Source organism: Helianthus annuus, chromosome 1 (assembly GCF_002127325.2).
Source record: "Helianthus annuus cultivar XRQ/B chromosome 1, HanXRQr2.0-SUNRISE, whole genome shotgun sequence".
Taxonomy (NCBI): Eukaryota; Viridiplantae; Streptophyta; class Magnoliopsida; order Asterales; family Asteraceae; genus Helianthus; species Helianthus annuus.
This window is the reverse complement of record NC_035433.2, coordinates 116,304,475-116,330,289: the sequence shown is the minus strand read 5'-3', so window position 1 is coordinate 116,330,289 and position 25,815 is coordinate 116,304,475. Positions and strand designations below refer to the sequence as shown.

Genomic DNA, 25,815 nt, shown 5'->3' with positions numbered 1-25,815 from the left:
AGTGATTCACTAAAAAAATACACCTCCGGCCGAGTGTTGAGTGATTTCTCCGGTGAGGTATGTGAACTTGTATATAAATGGAATTTTAAAAAGGCATGTTATGCCCAAATAAGTAATTTATCCTATGAAGCGTTCTAAATAAATCATAACGAATAGGATTGTAAATAAATAAAAATAACACCCAAAAAGATCTTGGATTCCCGACACTCTATGACAAGCCAAAAAACCTTCTCTTCTACCCATTCCATTTGGGAGTGTAAGCCACATTTAAAGAGTTTTGCTTGAGGACAAGCAAAAGTTCAAGTGTGGGGGTATTTGATGTGTGAAAAATGCAACATATAAATGACATCAACTAAGGCATAAAACTAACCCTTTTTAAGTACTAATGTTGGAAAAAGAGTGTTTTTGTCTTCCTTTTGTATTTTCAGGATGAAATGAGCTCAAATTCACAAAAGAAGCAAAAAGATAGCTAATTCTAACAAAAATACAAGAAAAGGAATAAAAGTAGACTGCCCGAACCCTCAACGGCATCCTCCCAAGCAAAGAAGAGAAAACAGAAGCCTGAACACGCCCCGTGCTCAGCCAGCACGGGGCCGTGCCCAAGAAGCAGCAGAAAAGACAAACCTGTAGAAGCTTCTATTGCCCACCACGGGGCCGTGTCCAAGGAGCACGGGGGCGTGGTGAAAGTACAGCAGGCGCATTAATTGTAATTGCGAATTACAATTAATGAAGAGAGAGAGTGTCAGACGGGCACGGGGGCGTGTCCAGCGAACACGGGGCCGTGCCCAGCCTTCTGTTCAGCCTATAAATAGGAGTGCTTGGTTTCATTCCAACTCATCCCTTGGCACACCACCTCTCTCACACTTCATCCACCACCCACCACCACCATAACACCATCATCCACCACCATCATCCATTGTCCATCGTAGAGTGTGTGAGTCGTCTCGGGATCCAAGATTAATAGTAAGAGTTCTTGACAATCAAGGCCATGTTTGCCTAAGTCTCTTACATCACTTGGTGAAGACAAGTGTTTAGTATAATACTTTTTTTAATCTTTTGCACTTTTTATTTGGTTTTGTATTAATGACTTTAATAACTAGTTGCTTATGTTGAAGGTGATCTTTCCTTATCGTTTGTCCGTGGTGTCTTGGCATTATTTTACTGTCTATATAAAATAAAAGATTTTCACCATTCATATCTCCACGGTCTATATGGAGGTATGTTGGCTACCTGGTCGGGGGTTAAGGGAACGGTTTGGTAAGGGTCTTGCCCTTGTTCAGCGTTTAGAGGTCCTGCAAGGGACCTGGGTCAAATTTAGTAGGATCTCCTTCAATGCCCATAGGTATTGGATGGCGGGGATCCAAACTCTTTGACTCCCTCATAAGTTAACTACTATTAATACTATAACCCGGCTATTTAGGACTGTATCCCTGCTGACTCAGACTACTTAGCCGAGGGTAACGTCACCGCCAAAAGCGGGGCCTACCACAATTTGCATTAATAACTTAATTCATTATCTTCCAATAATCCAACCCTTTAGGATTGTATCCTTGCTGACTCAAACTACTGGGTTGAGGGTAACGTCGCCTTCAAAAGAGGGGCCTACTACAATAACTAAGATAATCTCTTAAACAAGTGCAAAAGTGCGAAAATAATCAAAGGTTATACTAATACACGAGTCGGAACCAAGTGATTCATCTTGTCTATCTGTTTTTATTTTATTTTTATTTTTCAGCATTTACTTAGTTTTTATTTTCTTAGTTTAAAAACATTTTTTCTAACTTTTTGATTTGATTAGACGTTGAGGATAAACCGGTACTAAAAGCTCTTGTGTCCTTGGACGACCTCGGTATCTTACCAACACTATACTACGTCCACGATGGGTGCACTTGCCCATATGTGTGTTTAGTGTTAGTGAATATCGTGTTTTATAAATTTAAAACTTGGCTAAAGGTGTAAAAAGGGCTTAATTATATATCTAAATTATATTACACTACACACGCATCAAGTTTTTGGCGCCGTTGCCGGGGACACAAGGATTTTAAGAAAGTTAGGAATCAACGGCCTAATCATATTTTTATTCTTCTTTTTAATTTTTAGGATTTTCTTAGTTTTTCAGCTTCTGCAGAGCTCAGCACGGGCTGTGCCCGCTGAACACACCCCCGTGCTCAATCATTGGAACTGGCAATCCTGTTTTAAGTCAGACAGTAAGCTGAACACGGGGTCGTGCTCACTCAACACGCCCTCGTGCCCAAGATTCTCTTACTGAAAACAGAACCGTTAGATCCCGGCGGTTGGTAATTTCTGACACAAACATGAGTGATAGTAATTCTTTTTACTTTCGGCACTCTTATGGTATGTGGTGTCAATTATGTGGAGGCGAACATGAAGAATTAAAATGTTATTTTCTAAATTACAGGCCCCACTACATAGACCCACCAATTCCTTATAACCTTAAGAGGGGCGAAAGTAAAAATAAGCACTATCTCTCCCTCGAATGCGCCCAACCAGATATTCTAGGAGAAATGCTCCTTGACGAGTTATTTCAACTAGAAGAGCTAATTCTAAATTGGTCAAAAGAACTTAGGAACGATTTTATTGATCCGCCCCAAGACGATGACCATGAGGAAATGTTGGAACCGCATTCCGACAACCTCGTTGCTCCCGAAAATACCTTCATACCTAGAAAAGACTTGGACGATAGTCGTCCCTGTGCCGATTGTGCCGTGAAGGACTCTCCATCGACTTCGTTCGGTGCATACATAGACCTGAGCGATTCGGCATACACCTTCTTTAACGAGAGCCCGGGAAAGGGTTGGACTTGTCCACCTAGAATGAAAATAGGAATTACCCTCACCGACAACCTCTTGCGTTCTCGCCTTAGTATAGGGCAATTGAGGTATCTTAGGCACTTTGGGGTTGTTCCAACGAATCAAGAGCCACCCGATACAGTTAAGCTCTTTAAAAACTAGAAAACTACATAAGACAGTCTCCAGACACGGGGCCGTGTCCGGTCAACACGCCCCCGTGCTCACCCAGAAGATTCTCTGCTGATTTTGTCAGAATACGGACAAAATGTGTCAGGATTTTCGCTGCACACGGGGCCGTGTCCAGCGGACACGGGGCCGTGTCCAGCGTGCTGTCGTTTTCTTTAAATGCAGCCTGATTCCTGCTCATTTTTAACCACTTCACTAGACAGAGATTCCTGGGATCTTCACATATACCATCCTAGGTAAGTGCTAAAAGAAGGTTCCCAAGGACCATCTTGTCCCTTCCACTTTTGTTCATTTCCCCTTCTTTCAAAATTTTTCAACATCTCCTCCATGGAAGCTTGGAAACTCCATGATTCCAACATTCTATGTGGAGTTTGTAAGATTATTTGCTACGGATTCTTGTTTGAAGTTAGTTGTATAACTTTGTTTTAAATTATCTAAGCTTAAACCACAGTTAAAAATTATGAAAATAATTTAAAACCCCAAGAATCCTTTGCCAAAAATCCTGCAGACAACTGAACACGGGGCCGTGCTCAGCGAGCACGGGGCCGTGTTCGAGGTACTGTTTTGCAAAAAATTTAGCTATCTTCGGTTTCTTTCACAGAAAATGGCCAGCAGAACTAGCGGATCATCTTCAAGAAATAACCGAAATGGGAGAAGGTCGTCCACAGCAGAAGACTCCCTAGTAAATTACGTTTACGCCTTAAGGGAGGCCATAGACGAAATGACAGGAGTAGAAGAAGCGTTAGTGGACCGTATTAACCATCTGACGGTGGGGTTGGAAGGCTGTCTTCGAGAAGTGAACCTCTTGCACCAGAGGTTAAACCTTCTCGCTTCCCCGCCTTTGGTTCCCGTAATAACCCAAAGAGCGTGGAATGTAGTGCCCGAGGTCATCATTCCGGCCGAATGGTATGCCATGCACCAAGGACCTCAGCAAAGGGTGGTGCAAGGAGTCCCGGTGAATGTTCCTCCTCAAGCTGCTGAGGAAAATGAAGCCGCTTTCTTCCTTCCAAGGGAGATAGAAGAGTGGCTTTGAACAATAACCGAGGAACAATTGGCTAAAGGTCTTACTACATCGGGAAACTATTCCTGAAATTTTCTTAAATAAGTAGAACCCTTTATGATAACCTCGTGTATCCCCCTAGTTATTTAGTTAAGTTTTTAGTTTATTTTGAAACTATATGTATCTCTCTATGTTTGCAATGAATTGATGGTTTCTAAGGTTTGATGGTTTATAAGGAATAAAACACACTCATGGTGGTAATGGATGAAAAAGGGAACGAGAAAAATGACCCCATGCACAAAGAACGAAGCAACCCGACACAAATCTCGATTACAGAAGGCTCAACACGGGCCGTGCTCAACCAACACGGCCCCGTGCTGAGCCACCTGCAGAAAAACGCCCAGTTCAGGTAACTGGACACGGGCCGTGTTCACCAGACACGCCCCCGTGTCCAGGCTTCTGTCTCATTTCTTTAAATTCTGTTACTGGCACCTGAACACTGGGCCGTGTCCGGTCCCCACGGGGCCGTGTCCAGACTGCCAGTAACATAAATCTTTGCTTTTTAACACCACATTACACATCCAATCAACCTAAAAATTTATTTTTGGGACACATTGAGGACAATGTGTAATTTAAGTGTGGGGGGGAAGCTAACACCTTGAAATTTTGCAAGTCCTAATAACAAGCCTTACACAAAACTCTATTGGAACCGCTAAACACCCCAAATTTTTTACAATTTTTTTTTTTTTTACTTGTCTAAAGTTTAAGTTAGGAATCACAAGATTAATAAGGTTATATTTTTATAAAATTTACAACCGAGAGCGTCGTGATAACAAGAACCAACATAAGAAAATTATGAAACGGCATAACAAGTCTAGTTAAAATTTGATTATATATACTTGATCACATTAAAAACCCATTCCCACAAAAGTGAGTTTTGAGCCTTTATTGAGCATGCAAATGTACATCTTTAGACTAAAATGCTCATTTTTCGTTTCTTGTGTGAATAGCCGCTTGGTTCTTACAACTCTAGAACTTGCCACGACAATTCATTCCCGGTCCTTACCAACTTAAACCCAAGTAAGTAAATGATGGAGGCATTAGGACTAACCATTTTTTCTTTCTACACCATTATTTTTCATTTTTTTTACCACCTACCCAAAATCCCCCTAGTTAACCCCTTTGAGCCTAAACCTTTCGTTTCTTTACCCTAAACCCTTTTTACCCACCAAAAACCCTTTTTATTTTTTTCACCCTTTATTTTAGTAACAAGCTCAGTTTTTCGTAAGCTCGTTCTTTTATGTGACTGATCAAAAATATATATATATATATATATATATGATGAAGTTAAAAACAAACAAAGCTATACAAACAAAAGCTTGTTTGGAGAAATACTTCAAAATAAAAAGTCACTAAAAACAAAGTGTGTTACGAAAACCGACGCTTTTTACGCTTTTCGCCCTTTTACTAACCACTAACCCAACCACCTACCTTTAGCCCAAGCCTAACCCTTCACCCAAAAAGTCCTCTTGATATTTTACAAAGGTATAAAAGTTAAAAAGGAGGAGGATTGATTGTTTGGCAAGCCTATGGAAGGCGTAAGTTCCATGCCGCTCTCGAGTGATTCACTAAAAAAATACACCTTCGGCCGAGTGTTGAGTGATTTCTCCGGTGAGGTATGTGAACTTGTATATAAATGGAATTTTAAAAAGGCATGTTATGCCCAAATAAGTAATTTATCCTATGAAGCGTTCTAAATAAATCATAACGAATAGGATTGTAAATAAATAAAAATAACACCCAAAAAGATCTTGGATTCCCGACACTCTACGACAAGCCAAAAAACCTTCTCTTCTACCCATTCCATTTGGGAGTGTAAGCCACATTTAAAGAGTTTTGCTTGAGGACAAGCAAAAGTTCAAGTGTGGGGGTATTTGATGTGTGAAAAATGCAACATATAAATGACATCAATTAAGGCATAAAACTAACCCTTTTTAAGTACTAATGTTGGAAAAAGAGTGTTTTTGTCTTCCTTTTGTATTTTCAGGATGAAATGAGCTCAAATTCACAAAAGAAGCAAAAAGACAGCTAATTCTAACAAAAATACAAGAAAAGGAATAAAAGTAGACTGCCCGAACCCTCAACGGCATCCTCCCAAGCAAAGAAGAGAAAACAGAAGCCTGAACACGCCCCGTGCTCAGCCAGCACGGGGCCGTGCCCAAGAAGCAGCAGAAAAGACAAACCTGTAGAAGCTTCTATTGCCCACCACGGGGCCGTGTCCAGTGAGCACGGGGGCGTGGTGAAAGTACAGCAGGCGCATTAATTGTAATTGCGAATTACAATTAATGAAGAGAGAGAGTGTCAGACGGGCACGGGGGCGTGTCCAGCGAACACGGGGTCGTGCCCAGCCTTCTGTTCAGCCTATAAATAGGAGTGCTTGGTTTCATTCTAACTCATCCCTTGGCACACCACCTCTCTCACACTTCATCCACCACCCACCACCACCATAACACCATCATCCACCACCATCATCCATTGTCCATCGTAGAGTGTGTGAGTCGTCTCGGGATCCAAGATTGATAGTAAGAATTCTTGACAATCAAGGCCATGTTTGCCTAAGTCTCTTACATCACTTGGTGAAGACAAGTGTTTAGTATAATACTTTTTTTTTAATCTTTTGCACTTTTTATTTGGTTTTGTATTAATGACTTTAATAACTAGTTGCTTATGTTGAATGTGATCTTTCCTTATCGTTTGTCCGTGGTGTCTTGGCATTATTTTACTGTCTATATAAAATAAAAGATTTTCACCATTCATATCTCCACGGTCTATATGGAGGTATGTTGGCTACCTGGTCGGGGGTTAAGGGAACGGTTTGGTAAGGGTCTTGCCCTTGTTCAGCGTTTAGAGGTCCTGCAAGGGACCTGGGTCAAATTTAGTAGGATCTCCTTCAATGCTCATAGGTATTGGATGGCGGGGATCCAAACTCTTTGACTCCCTCATAAGTTAACTACTATTAATACTATAACCCGGCTATTTAGGACTGTATCCCTGCTGACTCAGACTACTTAGCCGAGGGTAACGTCACCGCCAAAAGCGGGGCCTACCACAATTTGCATTAATAACTTAATTCATTATCTTCCAATAATCCAACCCTTTAGGATTGTATCCTTGCTGACTCAAACTACTGGGTTGAGGGTAACGTCGCCTTCAAAAGAGGGGCCTACTACAATAACTAAGATAATCTCTTAAACAAGTGCAAAAGTGCGAAAATAATCAAAGGTTATACTAATACACGAGTCGGAACCAAGTGATTCATCTTGTCTATCTGTTTTTATTTTATTTTTATTTTTCAGCATTTACTTAGTTTTTATTTTCTTAGTTTAAAAACATTTTTTCTAACTTTTTGATTTGATTAGACGTTGAGGATAAACCGGTACTAAAAGCTCTTGTGTCCTTGGACGACCTCGGTATCTTACCAACACTATACTACGTCCACGATGGGTGCACTTGCCCATATGTGTGTTTAGTGTTAGTGAATATCGTGTTTTATAAATTTAAAACTTGGCTAAAGGTGTAAAAATGGCTTAATTATATATCTAAATTATATTACACTACACACGCATCATGAACCGTCTCGGACGGTCAACCCGCAGTCGTTGGTATCGATGGTTCCATGTCGATAATTAACATGCATCGTTTCCCTCTGTGTACGTGCCTGGTTATGCGTAAACTATTCGAACTCTATTTGCTATTACTAAACTTGTGTGCTCACCTTTACATTTTATGTATTGACAATATTTTAACGTATGTGACAGGTAATTAGGATGCTTATCTGCTAGGGAAGCGAGGCTAGAATAAAGCTCTAGAGGCCAATGAATAGTTGTAGGTCGTGGTCTACCTAGGGGTCTCTAGAAGCAAATAAACAATTGCCATTGAGCCGTTGGAGTTGTCCGATCCGGGGTCTATGGCATTAGCTGTCTGTAGATCTTGTCCGGATAAGTCTTAATGACTTCAAGCAATACTTTCATTCATTTGGTTTGTAATAATTAAATATGAGTTGTCGGAACGGAATTTATTTGCCTAGTTGCTTCTATGATAACTTGTTTATTTATTTGGGATACGGTATGGGACGTATCATTAAACTGAATTTGTAATAATAGTTGTTGTGGAAACTTCTGGACAATCTGTTTCGCTCAGTGCCGCGCCCCGATGATTCCGCCATCGGTTGGGGTGTGACAGATTGGTATCAGAGCCATAACTATAGGGAATTAGGCAGACACGACCTAGTCCGGGTCGCTGTCTTAGAGACCTAGACTATAGTTAGGAACCATCAGACCAAGTTTATGTGCTTATTCTACAATCCTCCACTATCACTGCACTCGAATTTTCAAATAAAGTCGGAAGATTTAGTTAGGAATAGGTGTGAAAACCGCAACTCCCGACCAAATTGACTGACTTATGCTGATTTCATTCGTTTATTCATACTTATCTCATTATTTTCACCAACAAAGAAGGGAGAATTATACCAAATCAGGGGTGAAACCCCCCCATTTTGATGAAAATTCTTCTCGATTTTACTAAAAACAAGGAAGAAATTGCTAAGCCAAGGGGTGAAACCCTAACCTTAGCAGTTTGTCCTGTGTTTTATTCGTCTCACCAAGGCTTCGACGGACTCCAACGACCTGAACTCACAAGTATGGCCTAGGGAACGCGTGTGGGATGCCCAAGAATCGAGGCAGAAACACGACCTCTAGAGTCGAAAGTGATGACAAGTCTACTGTGAATAGTCGAGTTGCCTTGGGTAGTCGATGCCTAGTAGCCGTAGGCGATCTATCTCTCGATTTTATGTGTTTCGAATTAGACGAGTCATCAAGTACACTTGTTGATTTTATGTGTTTATGTGTACTTTCTCTGTTTTGTGATTATATTTGCTTTTTCTGTTTTATTTTGGGATGATATTCGATTCCGCTATCATTTTAATCGACACACACAACTCGTACTGTTATTCTATCCCTGATCGATCCCTAGTTATCACAGTTCTAGACGATGTTATACTATGATATGCTATACGACTAAGTTAGACTATACCATACGGTGCTATCAGATACAATATCCGAACGACACGCGAACTTTGAAGGATAGGTTTCTGTTTTCTGACTGCTTCAGTAATTAAGTGCCTAGGTATTTGCGTGTTTCCGTATTTTGTGCTCCAAGTATTTATGTGCTTCTGTGACCTACGTGTTCTATGTGCTTCTGTGCTTATGTGTATCTGTGGTTATGTGATTATGTGATTATGTGATATGTGATTCGACGTGATTCTATGCTTTAGATAGTGGTAGACGTGTGAGGTGAGATTCGATTACGTTGTGTTGAGTCCTGTGACGATGTCTATTGCAGACCATGTCGTCGTCTGGATCACGTCATCGTCTGACTCGCCAAGAAAAGAGAGACTGACGTCTCGCTGCTATCATCTCCAAACAAATGGCGAAAGCCGTGAGTGAGGTGTATGAAAATGCCAGCAAAACGTCTGAAGAATCCCGAGCTGAGAACCCTAAGGATTCAAGCAAGACCGCTTTTAGCTTCAAGCAGTTTAAGGCATGCGGACCAAAGGAGTTCACCGGTGAGGATGGCCCTACCGCCATGTTTCATTGGTTCGACTCAGTTGAAGTCACCCTGCGACAAAGCGGATGCCCCGAAAATCTCCGCACTCTCAATGCTACTAGCGTCTTCCAGTCCCGTGCTCTAGACTGGTGGACTGCTGAACGAAACAAGCGTGGGAATGATGCAGCTTACGAGCTGACATGGGAGGAACTGAAGGCAATTATGATCGATGAATTCTGCCCTCCTCATGAACGCCAAAAGCTGGAGGATGAATTTTGGGTCATCAAGCAGAAAGGCGGAGACAACGCTGCCCTCACTGCTCGCTTCAAGCAGCTCAGTATCATATGTCCCGATCAGGTCAAGACTCCAGAGATGACCATCAAGAAGTATATCCGAGCTCTGCCAGACTGTGTAGCAGATTTTGTTCACGCCTCCAAGCCAGCAACGATCGAAGAAACCTACCTACTCGCCACTGAGATCAACGATAAGCGAGTCAAGTCTAGTTTCTGGGATAAGCAAACCAAGTCTCTGCATCAAGCCACTGCAACACCCACCGACTCATCTGCTCAATCCTCCAAGTCTTCAAGAAGGAAGAAGAAGAACAACAACAGCTCCAGCAACAAGAGCTGTGCTGCCACGACGAACGCCACTCCCCTGCAAGCGGTACCAGCTCAACAGCAGCAACACCAGCGCTCAGCTCCAGTGATCAATGCACCGCCAGCGAAGCGTGCATACGCAGGCCCTCACCTACTCTGCCCGACATGTTCGTATCATCATCCAGTGGGTCTAGCTTGTCGTTTTTGCGCCCACTGCAATCTGTACGGTCATTTCACTGCAAACTGTCGCTACGGTCCTCGGCAAGCCCCAGTTCAAGCTACTGTCAACCAAGCTCTACTCCCTGCCCCTCAAGGCCAGCAAGCAGCTCAAGCACCAGCAGTCAATGCTCGAGTCTGCTTTGCATGTGGTGACCCTAACCACTTTGCCAACAGATGCCCGAACAGGGTGGTCAAGCAAGAGCCCCAGCAGCAGCAGCAACAACAGCAGCCTCAGCACCAGCAGCAAGCAGCCCATGCCCGAACCTTTAACATCAATGCCCGCCAGGCTCAGGCGGATAACAACGTGGTTAATGGTACGTTCCTTGTGAATGGTATTTATGCATCGTGTTTGTTTGATACTGGAGCCGATAACTGCTTTGTGTCATTTGAATTCGAGAAGCTCCTTAGTCGTAAGCGCTCTTATCTCTCCTCGTCATTCGAAGTCGAAGTTGCTACCGGAAGAACTATTGCCGTTAATTCAGTACTCCGTGATTGTACTCTCGAACTCAACAATCACATCTTCCCAATTAACCTTATCCCGATGCAACTCGGAAGTTTTGACGTCATAATAGGCATGGACTTTCTTCGCGAAAACCATGCTGAAGTCGTGTGCTTCGAAAAGATGATTCGATTCTCGCTCGCAAATGGTGATCTCCTATGTGTATACGGTGAAACAACGTCGAAAGGTCTCAAGCTTATGTCGTGTATTCAATCCAGCAAGTGTCTCCGCAAGGAATACCGAGCCTTCTTGGCCAACATTGTAGTAGCGGAGTAGGGAAAGAAAAAGAAAGTTGAAGTCAAAGATGTTCCAGTGGTTCGTGAATTTCCTCAGGTGTTCCCTGACGATCTTCCCGGACTACCACCAAGTCGTGATATCGACTTTCGTATCGACCTCATTCCTGGAGCTAACCCCGTTGCCAAAGCCCCTTATCGACTCGCTCCATCCGAAATGAGGGAACTCTCGAATCAACTACAGTAATTACTTGAAAAAGGCTTTATTCGCCCGAGCACCTCTCCTTGGGGCGCGCCAGTCCTTTTTGTCAAAAAGAAGGATGGATCGTTCCGAATGTGCATCGACTATCGGGAGTTGAATAAACTAACCATTAAGAACCGATACCCCTTACCCCGAATTGACGATTTGTTTGATCAGCTACAAGGTGCAGCATGTTTCTCTAAGATCGATCTACGTTCAGGGTATCACCAGCTACGGATTCAAGAGGAAGACATACCCAAAACTGCTTTTCGAATCCGCTATGGCCACTATGAATTTGTTGTTATGCCCTTTGGTCTAACCAACGCACCCGCGGTTTTTATGGACCTCATGAATCGTGTGTGTAAGCCTTATCTTGACCGTTTCGTCATCGTGTTCATCGACGATGTCTTGATCTATTCCAAATCGAAAGCCGAACACGCGCAACATCTACGTTTGGTTCTCGAGTTACTTCAGGGAAACCAACTCTACGCCAAGTTTTCCAAGTGCGAATTCTGGTTGGAGGAGGTTCAATTTCTGGGTCACATAGTGAATAGTCGAGGTATCCATGTCGATCCTGCGAAGATTGAAGCTGTCAAAAGCTGGATTACGCCTAAGAACCCGTCAGAAGTTCGTTCTTTTCTCGGACTAGCGGGTTATTATCGACGATTCATTGAAGGATTCTCCAAGATCGCTGTGCCGCTCACCGCTCTTACCCATAAGGCCAAGCCTTTTGTGTGGGGAGACGCACAAGAGACTGCCTTTCAAACCCTCAAGCATATGCTGTGCAACGCACCGATTCTTACACTGCCCGACGGAAGCGACAACTTCATTGTCTACTGTGATGCTTCTAACCTTGGTCTCGGCTGAGTTCTCATGCAGCGAGACAAGGTTATAGCCTACGCATCTCGTCAGCTCAAGATCCACGAGAAGAACTATACAACCCATGACCTCGAGCTAGGCGCGGTTGTCTTTGCATTGAAGATTTGGCGACACTACCTGTATGGCACTAAGTGTACGATCTACACTGATCACAGGAGTTTACAACACATCTTTAATCAGAGAGAGCTTAATATGCGTCAACGCCGATGGGTAGAACTTCTCAATGATTACGACTGTGAGATTCGTTATCACCCAGGCAAGGCGAATGTGGTTGCCGACGCGCTCAGCAGAAAGAGTTACGTGCTCAGTACTCGAAACATCCAAGCCCAGCATAACCTCGAAACCCTTATTCGCGAAGCTCAACATGCTTGCTTTAACGAGCGTACATTGAAAAGAGAGCGAATCTATCACGACGGAGCTCAGTTAGTAAGCAAATCAGATGGGATATTCTATTATCTAGACCGAATTTGGATCCCTAAGCGGACCGATTTGCGAAAGATTATCATGAATGAAGCCCACAAGTCCCGATATTCTATTCATCCCGGTGCAGACAAGATGTACCAGGACCTGCGTTATAAGTACTGGTGGCCGGGTATGAAAAGGGATATCGCTCTGTACGTTGGAAGCTGTTTAACTTGTGCAAGAGTCAAGGCTGAACATCAAAGACCTTCTGGCTTACTCGAACAACCGCCGATACCTACATGGAAGTGGGAGAGTATAGCTATGGATTTCATAACGAAGCTCTCGCCCACGCCATCAGGTCACGACAGTATTTGGGTCATAGTTGATCGTCTCACGAAGTCAGCCCACTTTTTGCCGATACGAGAAGACTACAAGGTGGAGCGACTAGCCCAAATCTACACCGACGAGATCATTCGTAATCATGGTACGCCTCGTGACATCATTTCAGACCGCGACGCTCGGTTCACTTCGCGATTGTGGGAAATGTTTCAAGCGGCCCTTGGCACGTCGCTTAATCTGAGTACTGCATTCCACCCGCAAACCGACAAACAGACTGAAAGAACGATCCGTACTCTTGAAGACATGCTCCGAGCGTGTGTTATAGATTTTGGTGGTAGTTGGAACAAACACCTGCCATTGGTGGAGTTCTCGTACAATAACAGCTATCATGCCAGCATCCAAATGGCACCTTTCGAGGCTTTGTATGGTAGAAGATGTCGATCGCCCATTGTGTGGCACGAGATCGGTCACTCGCAACTAACCGGTCCCGAGATTCTACAAGAAACGACTGATAAAATCCACCAGATAAGAGACAACTTGGTAAAAGCTCGGAACAGACAGAAAAGTTACGCCGATAAAAGACGAAAGCCCCTTGAGTTTCAAGTTGGTGACTACGTACTCCTAAAGGTATCACCTTGGAAGGGTGTGGTCAGATTCGGCAAGAAAGGAAAGCTCGCGCCTCGATACGTTGGACCCTTTAAGATTCTGGAAAGAATCGGAAAAGTCGCCTACAGACTCGAATTACCGGAGGAACTCAGTAACGTCCACCCGACTTTCCACGTCTCTAACCTCCGAAAATGCCTTGCTGATCATGATCTAATCGTACCGCTCGACGATCTTCAGGTCAACGAAACGTTACACTTCGTGGAAAAGCCTGTCGAAATCATGGATCGCCAAACCAAGCAACTCAGGCGCTCTGGCATCCCGATTTTGAAGGTCCGATGGGAAGGAAAACGAGGCGCGGAGTTCACTTGGGAACTCGAAAGCGACATGAAGGCCAAGTACCCGTAGTTGTTTAAATAAATAGATCTGAAGCATCAAATTGGTAAATCACGGCGTTGTGTAGCCTTCGGGCCTAATTTCGGGACGAAATTCCCTAAACAAGGGGAGGCTGTAACACCCCGTGTTTTCGAATGTCAAAGTCAAAGTCAAAGTCCAAGTCAACTTTGATTTTCTTTGACTGTAGATAGTCGATTTTGTGTTTTAGTTGTATTATGTGGAGTAAGTGTTGTAATCAGCAAGAATCGAAGTAATCGAATGTGTTTTAACGCGAACCGATCTACGACTGTGAATAATAGGAAGTAACAATGCGATAAAGATAACTAATCAGCAATCAAACCGATCTAACAATCAATCGAACTCGAGACTCGAATTATGCGAATTGTGGTATTGTTATACGTGTGTGTGTGCCTTATGTGTTACTTGTGCGTGTTTACTTTATGTTTGGTACGGTATTCAACCGAATCAATCGAAAATCGAATCGAAACTCAAAAAGTAATCGAAGTCAATCGAAACCGACATCGAAACGTGACTTATAGGAGATTGTATGTTAGATATAGTAGTTGGGATTAAAAGTAATTTGACTAGGAACTCTATCGTATCCGTATCATCGTCCCTCGAAATCGAAACGTCGAAAATCGTCGCAAAATACCCAAAGTGTGTGGCGGATCGAACAGGAAGCATCCTGATCGAACAGGCCAGCCGATCGGCTAGCACCTTGCCAGCCGATCGAGCAGCCCACTCGATCGGAGCTCCCAGCCGATCGGCTGCACTTTCCTCTTTTGGAGCCTATAAATAGGGCTGTCATTGTCATACATTCCATTTTTGGAAAGCTCTGACCGAACCAGCCATCTTCTTCACCTTTTCTCAGATTTCTCTCAATCCCGGTAAGTTCTTACTCTAATTCTTGTACATTTTTGATCATTACTTGATTCTACACCTTTCTATCTTTCAAAACTTGGATTCTAACCGTGAAATCACCAAGATCTAAGTGTTCTTGGGTGATGTCATCATGGTGTTCTTGAAGAACATCATGTTTTGGCCTCATTCCACTATGATTAGCTTAGATCTAACCGATTTCCACATAAACAAGTTAAGATCTATCAAGATCTAGACATCCACAAGTTGTGAAGGATTGAAAGAAGGCATTCCAACTTTCTTTCAACTCTTTTACACTCAATGCCTTCAAATCAATAGAAACGAAGCTTGAACCGGCTAACTAATCATTCAAATAGTTAAAGGTTCAAGATTCGGGTTCTATAAACAAGGTTCACCGATTTCGGGTTGAACTCTAAACCGACATTCCGAACCATCCACCGGCCGGACTTGGGTGATTGCTGTTCGAGCCAAGGGAACAAGTAGGAACGGAGGTTATCATAGTTCAACACGTTGTCAAGATACCTTGAAAGAATGACAAATAAACAAACAGCCAAGTGTCAGACGAAAGGCCGACCAGGTCAGAAATGCTGGCCGAACGGCTAGGCTGTTCGAACAGCCCAGCCGATCGGACATGCCAGCCGATCGACCGGGCCAGCCGATCGGCTAGCACATGGTCCCACGCTTTCAAAATCTTATGAGGTATAGTATTGACGAAGTAGTGTTCGATCGAGCATGTCACTCGATTGGTAAACATTACTGTTCGGATCATGAGATACTATGCTTCAACACTTAATCGTTTTCACAACTCGTTTGTAGTAGGGAATGCCAGCCGATCGAACGGACCGTTCGATCGAGTGACATTCAGTTGGGGACCAACCTTGAAGCTCCTAGCCGATCGAGTGAGCTAGCCGATCGAGCGAGCTAGCCGATCGAACGAACCGTTCGATCGATCGACTTGAAAGGTAGGGACACTTCAGTGTTCTCAAATGCTGCAACGAAAACTTCAAAAGTTCAAATCCTCTAACACAAACACACCAGAGGAAGAAACAATCCACTCGAATAGTCCAGCCGATCGAGCCAACCGGCCGATCGAACAGGGCTGTCCAATCGGATATACCAGCCGATCGAACGGGCCGTCCGATCGAACCTGCCGTTCGATCGACCAGCCCATTCGATCCATCCATACTTGTTTACTTTTCCGCGTTACTTATCGTTATACTATCGAACTATCCAGGCTAATCTTACTCTCAGCGCTCCCTTCAATCCATAATCAATCACTGTGAGTATACTCGATCCCTTCTTGCTTTTAGCACTTTTGGGTGTTACATACGTTACCTATCAAATCACAATCAAACACAAACTATTTGAACGCTGACCATTTGCATGTGCTACTTGACTAAATGAATGCTGTTTATTATGTTTACACGTAGAATGCTATATACCTGCCTTAGCAACATAGTACTATAGTTTGGACTCAGCACCCGTTCACACGGGGGTTGTTAAGGACAATTACTTGCATGGATTACGGTGGTAATCATGTATTGCGAACCGTCTCGGATGGTCAACCCGCAGTCGTTGGTATCGATGGTTCCATGTCGATAATTAACATGCATCGTTTCCCTCTGTGTACGTGCCTGGTTATGCGTAAACTATTCGAACTCTATATGCTATTACTAAACTTGTGTGCTCACCTTTACATTTTATGTATTGACAATATTTTAACGTATGTGACAGGTAATTAGGATGCTTATCTGCTAGGGAAGCGAGGCTAGAATAAAGCTCTAGAGGCCAATGAATAGTTGTAGGTCGTGGTCTACCTAGGGGTCTCTAGAAGCAAATAAACAATTGCCATGGAGCCGTTGGAGTTGTCCGATCCGGGGTCTATGGCATTAGCTGTCTGTAGATCTTGTCCGGATAAGTCTTAATGACTTCAAGCAATACTTTATTCATTTGGTTTGTAATAATTAAATCTGAGTTGTCGGAACGGAATTTATTTGCCTAGTTGCTTCTATGATAACTTGTTTATTTATTTGGGATACGGTATGGGACGTATCATTAAACTGAATTTGTAATAATAGTTGTTGTGGAAACTTCTGGACAATCTGTTTCGCTCAGTGCCGCGCCCCGATGATTCCGCCATCGGTTGGGGTGTGACAATATCTCTACGGTCTATATAGAGATATGTTGGCTACCTGGTCGGGGGTTAAGGGAATGATTTGGTAAGGCTCTTGCCTTGTTTAGTGTATAGATCCTGCAAGGACCTGGGTCAAGCTTACTAGGACCTCCTTCAATACCCACTGGTATTGGATGGCGGGGGTGCGAATGGCTTGATCCCCTCATATGTAAACTATTATTAATACATTAACCCGGCTACTTGGGATTGTATCCCTGCTGACTCAAACCACTTAGCCGAGGGTAACGTCACCTTCAAAAGAGGGGCCTACCACATTACGTATTAATAACTTAATTAATTATCTTTCAATAATTCAACCCTTTAGGATTGTATCCTTGCTGACTCAAACTACTGGGTTGAGGGTAACGTCACCTTCAAAAGAGGGGTCTGCTACTATAACTATGATAATCTCTTAAAAAGTGCAAAAGTGCGGAAAACATCAAAGGTTACACTAAAGGCGAGTCGGATCCAAGTGATTAATCTTGTCTATCTGTTTTATTTTTATTTTCAGCATTTTTAGTTTTTATTTTCATGTTAAAACCTTTTTCCAAAATTTTGATTTCATTAGACATTGAGGATAAACCGGTACTAAAAGCTCTTGTGTCCTTGGACGACCTCGGTATCTTACCAACGCTATACTACGCTCACGATGGTTGCACTTGCCCATATGTGTGTTTAGTGTTAGTAAAATATCGTATTTTATAAATTTAAAATTTGACTAAAGTGTTAAAAGGGGCTTAAAATATAACTAAAATGATATAACACACGCATCAGACCCATGGTGTGACAACGAACCTTTAAGAAGTAAGTTTCCTTTACTTTTTGGTTTGGAGGTGGATAAAAGATGTAAAGTGTGTGATATGGTGGCGGCGGGTAACATTGGGTCGAGATTCGCGTGGAGTTGGAGAAGACCGGTGTCATCAGAGTTGGAAGTGAACGAGTTGGTTGGCTTGTGTAGCTTGCTTATTGGCTGTGTTTTAAACAGAGAAAGGGATTCATGGGCGTAGAATGGAGCAGTGGATAATGATTTTAGTATGGGAGGAGTTAGAAAACTTATCGATAATTGAGCGAATCACGGGTCGTCGTATGTGCTGGAGGGGTGTAAGTGGCTTTCGATCAAATGTAATGTGTTTATTTGGAGGCTTGCGATAAACAAGCTGGCGACAATGGATGAATTAATAAAACGAAATATCCCGGTGAACGACTCAAGATGTATATTGTGCGGTGAAGATGAAGATCGGCGGAGCATGTCTTTACTTCTTGTTATGTTACGGCGGTTCTGTGGCAGCATGTTAGTATGTGGTGTTCGATTCCGTATATTTTGGCTTTTTCGGTGAAAGATCTTTTGGAAGCCCATGAATTTAGCGGCCTCAGTGGGGGGAAAAAGAAATTGTTAAAGGTGTTATTAGAATAGTGTGTTGGAGCCTTTGGAGAGTCAGAAATGAAGCGAGGTTCAATAACAAGCCGGTCAGCATCGGAGGTATTCTTAGTGAGATTAAGTCCATTGGTTTTTATGGTTAAATAGTAGAGCGAAATTGTTGAGGGTTTCTTGGGATGATTGGTGTAAATTTGTAATTATGTAGTTGTTTGTGTGTTGGTGCCGCCTCGGTTTGAGGTTTGGCGTGTTGGTTAATGAAATTTACTTTTCAAAAAAATAAAATAAAATAAAATAAAATTTTATGAAATTTGCTCTATAAGTTTCATTTATTTATCAAAAAAGAACTATCAAATATAGAAGCTTTAAATGCTACGGTTTGAGTCATTTTGTCAGTTTAGTTCAAAGGTTTTATTTTTCGTCTGTAGGTTCAAAAATGTTTCACCGTTGCCATTTTAGTCCACTAGGTTAACTTCATCCATTTTTCTTGTTAATGAGAAGGGAAATTCGGTCATTTTATATGACCGAATTGCTCTTCTAGTTAACAGAATCACACATAAAATGACCGAATTGCCCTTCTCTTTAACAGAAAAAAATGGATAAAGTTAACCCAGTGAACTAAAATAGCAAAGGTGAAACCTTTTTGGACCCACAAGCAAAAAATAAAACCTTTAAACTAAACTGACAAAATAACTTAAACCACAAGAATTAAAATGACATTTAACTCAATATAGAATTACAAATTTAGCTTTTAGTTTAATATTGCATGAGGTTAAAACAAAAAGTTATAGATACATTCCATATTACACTCACGTTAATATTGTTACTTTTTTGTAGATATTGGATAAGTGGCTTCTTTTTATATTTTTTTTCAGATATAAATATAGAATCAGACTAACAAGAAGTTAAAACACCCACAAAACAAGAGTTACATAATTGCATTTATATTATATGGAATGAGACATTGGATGCTAAAATGACATTATCCATAGGATAATAAAATGATATTATCCATAAACAAGTTGTTTAGTTCTCAATAATTATGTCAAAGGATAAGATAACATCCAATAGTCCAAGACAAGTCATGTTGTATTTTACTTGTTCAAAATATTACAAATATTATCTAAAAAGAAAATGAGCCAAACAGATTAAATAAGTTAAAAGTGTAAAGCTTATAAAATCATACCTGAGTCAAACAGATTAAATAAGTTAAAAGTGTAAAGCTTATAAAATCATACCTGAGTCAAACAGATTAAATAAGTTAAAAGTGTAAAGCTTATAAAATCATACCTGTAATATGTACGTATAAAATCATAATTAAATAAAAAAAAATAAAGCATAACCGGGTCAACCCAACCTGATCCGACCAAACCCATTTGACCCGCCTTAAAACTTTACCAATAACATGTCAAACCAGCATACTTTGACTATAACATCATTAGACATCCTAATTTTGACTTTGAATGCAGTAGCCATAACCAAAGAGCAAGTCATAGTTCAAAGTCAAAGCTTAATATATATAAGTTCAAATTCGCGGATGCTGAGCGAAATCAACACCCCATAATTAGTTCTTAAATCTAACCAAATACCAAAATAATCCAAGCGATTGATTGATTAGTAATAATAACTTGTTAGAGGTTTTGTTCTTCAGGTGGCGGCGGTATGACTCCCAGAGCTTCACCGAGGTTCAGGTTGCTCCGCATTGTTCTCCTCCCGATCCCGCCGTTTCCCTTCCTCATCATAGCAGCAAACTCCCCGTAATCAATCTGTCCATCCTGCACCCACACATGTTAAATGTATCATCGGTTCGTCGAAATAACGGGTCAAAGCATTTATATTTTATTGATAGCCAATCAACGGGTCAAAGTAGATGTGACAAAATGGTTTGACGGGAAGGTTTTGTAACGGGTCATAATGGATGGATTTTAGTATGGGTCGGATTGTCTTGACCCACAAACGTTTTTCGTCCAAATGTTGGAACTATTTACAAGTAATTCATCTTTTAAAGCTATGCCGTTAATGCGGTAAAAAATCGGGTATTGGTTATCGCGGTGGGATATCGGTAATTTTACTATAATGCAGAATTTATATATATAGCAATTTAACGCTAACAATTCTATTTAATCTCCTAACATTAACAAATTAACCTTTTGCAACTTGCAAAACACTAACAGTTGTAGCAAGTAGGAACTCATTAAGACTGAAAACACTAACATTTAACATTAACCATAGTTATTAAAGGCGCGAGGCGCACTCAGGGCGATTTGTTGGGCCCGGGGCTTTATTTGCGCCTAGGCGCGCCTGTCGCTCGCTTTAATAACTATGCAGAAGATTATTGGAATCATAGCTATTAAAGGCGCGAGACGCACTCAGGGCGATTTGTTGGGCCCGGGGCTTTATTTCGCTTTAATAACTATGATTATTTTAACCCTGCAAATGAATACCGGTGAAAGAAAACTTACATTATCTTGGTCGATTTCCTTGATTGTCTCATCAAGACGAACATCACCTAAACCCATTTCTTGACACGCTTGTTGGAGCTCATCAATCGTAATGTAACCACTTCCATCCTTGTCAAAGAACGAAAACGCAGACAAAAGATTCTCTTCTCTCTCCAGTTTGTTCAAGTGTACAGTTGCAGCAATAAATTCACCATAATCGATCGTTCCACTGTTGTCAATATCCGCCTGCAAGATTTCCAACAACTTTCATGTCACGAAACATTACATCAATCGAGCAAAAGTCAAAGTTTTCCAATAAATTTGACTTACTGCATCCATTAGGTCCTTTATCTCCGACTCCATAAGTTCAGAACCGACTCTTCTCAGACCCTCTTTCAGTTCATCGAAGGTAATTGAACCGCTATTGTCGGTATCTATCATTTTGAACAACTCTTTCAATCCACCAATTTCTTCTTCAGAAAGCCTTTCGGCAATCACCTATGCATAATATGCAGTCAGCAGTATTTCCATTTTGTTTACGGTGACTTTTGAGTTGACAAATGTACGTAAAAATGTAAAATAACTAACGGCGGCGATGTAGAGGCTGATAACAGGTCATAAATAGCTCAATTTGGTTGTAGTTTATTTAACAGGTTAATAGGTAAAGTACAAAAATTAACAAGCGTAGTTAAAAAGAAAACGAGTAAAACAATTAAAAAGCGATCCCATTGCAAAGTCAAATGTTTATTGCCTCCTAAATTGTTTTATTTAGAAGAACATCAGATTACCATTAAATAATACTTACAATTATATCTAACATATTACTGTTTATAAATTTTGACAAAAAAGACAAAAAAAAAAGTGTTGACGGGTCAACCCAATCCAAATCCTTTGGGCCCGTCGTAAAATTTAATCCATGTCAACCTGCTAACAACACAATAAGGGCCTTGAATGCCTAACATTTTCAAAAGAAACCTATAAGATAATTGATATCGCCAACTTAACATCTTCATCTAGAAAGATAACTTTAGGGAACTTTTATCTAAAGAGTGTTTACAAGCTCCTAAATTTTTTTATTTAAAAACATCGGATTACTATTTAATAACAGTTATATTATAATCATATTTAAGAAATTACTGTTTATGAATTTTAATAAAAAAACAGAAAATAAGGTTGACGGGTCAACCCAAACCCAAACCCTTTTGGCCCGTCATGAAATTTAATTCATTTTGATCTATCATGCCAAAAGGGCCTTGAAGTTAGAGGTGTCAATCGTGTCGGGTTGGTGGGTTGAAATGTGCAACCCGAACCCGACCCATATTATTGTTCGTGTCAAAGATTTCAACCCTAACCCACACACACATATATTCGGCTCAACCCGAACGCGACCTGTTTAACCCATTTTTTATATGAGTCATACATGTTGACAAGTTATAAGTGGGTTATCGGTAACGTGTTTAATGGTGAGTATAAGTGGGACGAGCATATAATGACGTAACTAACATTATTATACTAACCATGCAAAATGGAAAACGGGGCAAAAAACAAAAATATAAAAGTTTCTTTTTTTTTTAATACTTAAACGGGTTAACGGGTCAACGAGAACCCAACCTGTTTTTAATATGGAACCCGATCCGTTTTTTAAACGGGTCGTGTTAGTCGACCCAAAACCTATTTATTTTCGTGTCGGGTTCCGGTCAGGTTTTGGGTCGTGTCAAGAATTGCCGTTCCTACTTTTAAGTCCCATCATTTTTAAAAGAAATCTATATTAAATCAGTAATTTAACAACTTTATCTAAAAAGGGAACTTTAGGGAAACACCCCGAACCCTTTTGGTCCATCCAAAATATATCCCACTTCAACCTATCAAACCATATGGACCATTGAATCCAATCATATTCCAAAAGAAACCTAAACAAGGACCATAAATTTAATGTTTCTTATCTAAAATAAGATGAGACAACCCGAACCCTTTCATTTTGTTTTCAAATTATACCCATGTCAACGTATCATATAATGTTAAAGAAGATGATAAATCTTATCATGTTACTAAAAAGTATAAAAAAAATGAAAATAAGATTTTACCCGTAAAGCCATCTTCTTGAGCTTGTTCATTGCAGAGAACTGTTTCAAGCGCGATAATACTGCAGAATCAAGGGGCTTATCGGGTGCGATTTTGTCATCAACAATCCATGGGTGGCCTGTTAAAGCAAGCAAACGTAAATTAGTAAAATAAATTAAATCATTTTTAATAACTTCATTAGCAATTCTTGTGATCCAAAGTTGCTTACATAAAACTTCATGGGCCGTAAGCCTTTTCTTAGGATTTCTATCGAGCATTTTCCTGATAAGATCTTTCGCACTGTCGGTGATTGCAGGCCACGGCTCAGATTCAAAATCCAATTTTGCTTGCAGTATCTGACGGAAGATGCCCATTTCAGTTTCTGTAGATAAAAATACACACATTTTAAGAAAAGGGTTATGACTTTGATTATAAATTAAACGGATTAGAGTAAAAAATTACAGATATACCTGCCCAAAAGGGAGGAACACCACTCAGTAAGATGTACAAAATTACCCCTGCGCTCCAAACATCAGATTCGGGCCCATAATGCTTGCGTAAAACCTCTGGTGCGACATAGTAAGGGCTCCCAACCACATCCCGAAACGTTTCACCTAAGTTTGGAACAAAAAAACATGAGTTATTTTAGACGATGAAAAGAAGTCTCTTTCGCTTTTTGGGTGTGCTTTTGTTGTTTGAAGTTGGAAAAATACGACAATCATTGTTTTGCGAGTTTGAACCTCTAACTACCCTTAATTTTAATCGATAGATTGTACAACTTCTATACTTCCATGACTACAATCATTTCAAAAACAAACATCCTGAAACTTATTAAGATATGCATTTTTTAAACAGTGCACCGACAATGCATCATAAACATGATTCTAAGAAAGAACTCATTAGAATTGTGAGATTGAAAAGAACTTGAAGCATCCAATTTTAAGAAAAGAAAATACCAACCACCGCATCATTAAAAGACAGAACAAGGACATCACAGACTTAAATGCATTTCATACCAATTTACTCAACCAAGGACATCAAAGTATTATACTATATGATTATATATCTACTACATATTCACATCTAAATTACAAGATACAATTCATCAAAAATAAAAAAGTCAAAATTAATGAATTATATCACCCACAATAACAAATTAATGATCAAACATTAGAGAACATAAAGTCTAAAATCAAAACATACAAAACCAAAAACATAAAATCATTTAGATATTAAAAGTTAAAACATCAAACAACAAAAGAAAATAAAAGTCCAAAATTTATCAAATAACATTAACATATCAAACCTGGTTTGTAGAACACAGACAAGCCAAAATCAGTGGCTTTAAGAGTAGCATCTTCATGAGTTGTAGAAAACAAGAAGTTTTCAGGCTTAAGATCCCTATGCATAACACCCAAAGAATGACAAGCCTCAACAACACCAACAATAGTCTTAATCAACTTTGCAGCCTCTCTTTCACTATAATGCCCCTTTTGAACAATCCTATCAAACAACTCACCACCAGCACACAACTCCATAACAATATGCACATACAAAGCATCTTCATAAGTCCCTTTAATCCTCACAACATTAGGGTGTTCAGACAAATGGTGCATTATTTGAATCTCCTTCAACACATCCTCATAATCCTCTCTGCATATAAGTTTCTTTTTGGGGATTGATTTGCAGGCATATGCAACACCTGTTGATTTCTCTGTGCATAGATGGGTTGTACCAAACTGACCCTGACCCAACTTTCTTCCGATTGTGTACAACTGTTGCAAGATTGGGGTTTTTTGCTTCAGAACCCAAAAGGGTTTTGAACTTGATTGTTGTGGGTTCATGGGTTTCTTCAAGATTGGGGGGTTTGTGGACTGTGATGAAGTAGAAGTTGAAGAAGATGACATTTTTTGTTGTAAAGTTTGGAACTTTATCAAATGGGAATGCAAGATTTCTTCAAGTTTCAAGATTTATGATGAAAAAAGATGGAATTGGTGATCATGAACAGAAAAAGATTGAATTTTTTGGGGACCCAGATCGGTATTATCCGGAGAAGGAAGTTACTACTTCATGGTTGTTCTGAAAGTAGAGAGAGAAAGAGGGAAATAATGGAAAAATGGGTTTTTTTTCTTGGTGATAGTGAGATGAATGAAAGCTTTCTCTCTCAATATAACTTTTTTTTTTTCTCTTTTAGGAGATTAGGAGATGGAAATAGACCAAGTCTACACATAGATTCAATGTGTTTCTTGAAAAAAAAAAGATTATTATTTTTGAAAATAATAAATGGTTGGTGATATTTTTTGTTTTTATTAATTGATAAGGTTTTTTATGATTTAAGTTTTTTCTTTTTTTTTGAAACGTGAATATTCTACTAGAGGGGGCCAGGGATTTTGAACCAATTAATTGATATGATAATGTGGTTTTTAAAAGAATAAAGATTAAGTCATTTCAATCCAAATTTTATTAACTGCTGCAAAACTGCTTGAGTCTATTATAAATTCTTTTTATGTATATTGTATAAAATTAAAATTAAAAGTAAATCTCTTAAAAAACGGTTATGAAGCTTTATACTATTTTATTATAACTTTTCTTTTTAAATTATAAATTCTTGTATATTGATTAAAATTAAAACTAAATCTCTTAAAAAACGGTTATGAAGCTTTATACTAGTTTAGAGTTAATTACATAGTTAGTCCCTGTGGTTTGCACAAAATAGCATATTTGGGTACTAATAGTTTGAAATCACCTTCTAGGGTATTAACTTTTCATTTTGTAACGTTTGGAGGTATTAACCTCTAGGGTATTAACATAGTTAGTCCATGTGGTTTACACAAAATAACATAGTTAGGTACCCATAAGGTTAATACCTTATGATGTGA

General features: G+C 40.4%; 1 protein-coding gene across 1 annotated transcript; it reads right to left on the bottom strand.

Moving 5' to 3' along the window:
• Positions 1-19,853: 19,853 nt before the first annotated feature.
• Positions 19,854-25,132, bottom strand: LOC110873785 (calcium-dependent protein kinase SK5). Its single transcript, XM_022122786.2, has 7 exons — positions 24,243-25,132; positions 23,407-23,550; positions 23,166-23,318; positions 22,960-23,075; positions 21,206-21,373; positions 20,897-21,121; positions 19,854-20,209 (listed from the first exon to the last, which is right to left on the bottom strand). The coding sequence occupies exons 1-7, from the start codon at positions 24,841-24,843 to the stop codon at positions 20,066-20,068; spliced, it is 1,551 nt and encodes a 516-aa protein (XP_021978478.1). The 5' UTR covers positions 24,844-25,132; the 3' UTR covers positions 19,854-20,065.
• Between the last annotated feature and the right edge of the window lie 683 nt (positions 25,133-25,815).

Coding starts and splice junctions, on each gene's coding strand:
- LOC110873785 (XM_022122786.2), bottom strand. CDS start 24,843: ATGTCATCTTCTTCAACTTCTACTTCATCACAGTCCACAAACCCCCCA. Junction 23,319..23,406: donor TGTTCCTCCCTTTTGGGCAG/GTATATCTGTAA, acceptor TTTTATCTACAG/AAACTGAAATGGGCATCTTC. Junction 20,210..20,896: donor AGGAAATCGACCAAGATAAT/GTAAGTTTTCTT, acceptor GTGTGGGTGCAG/GATGGACAGATTGATTACGG.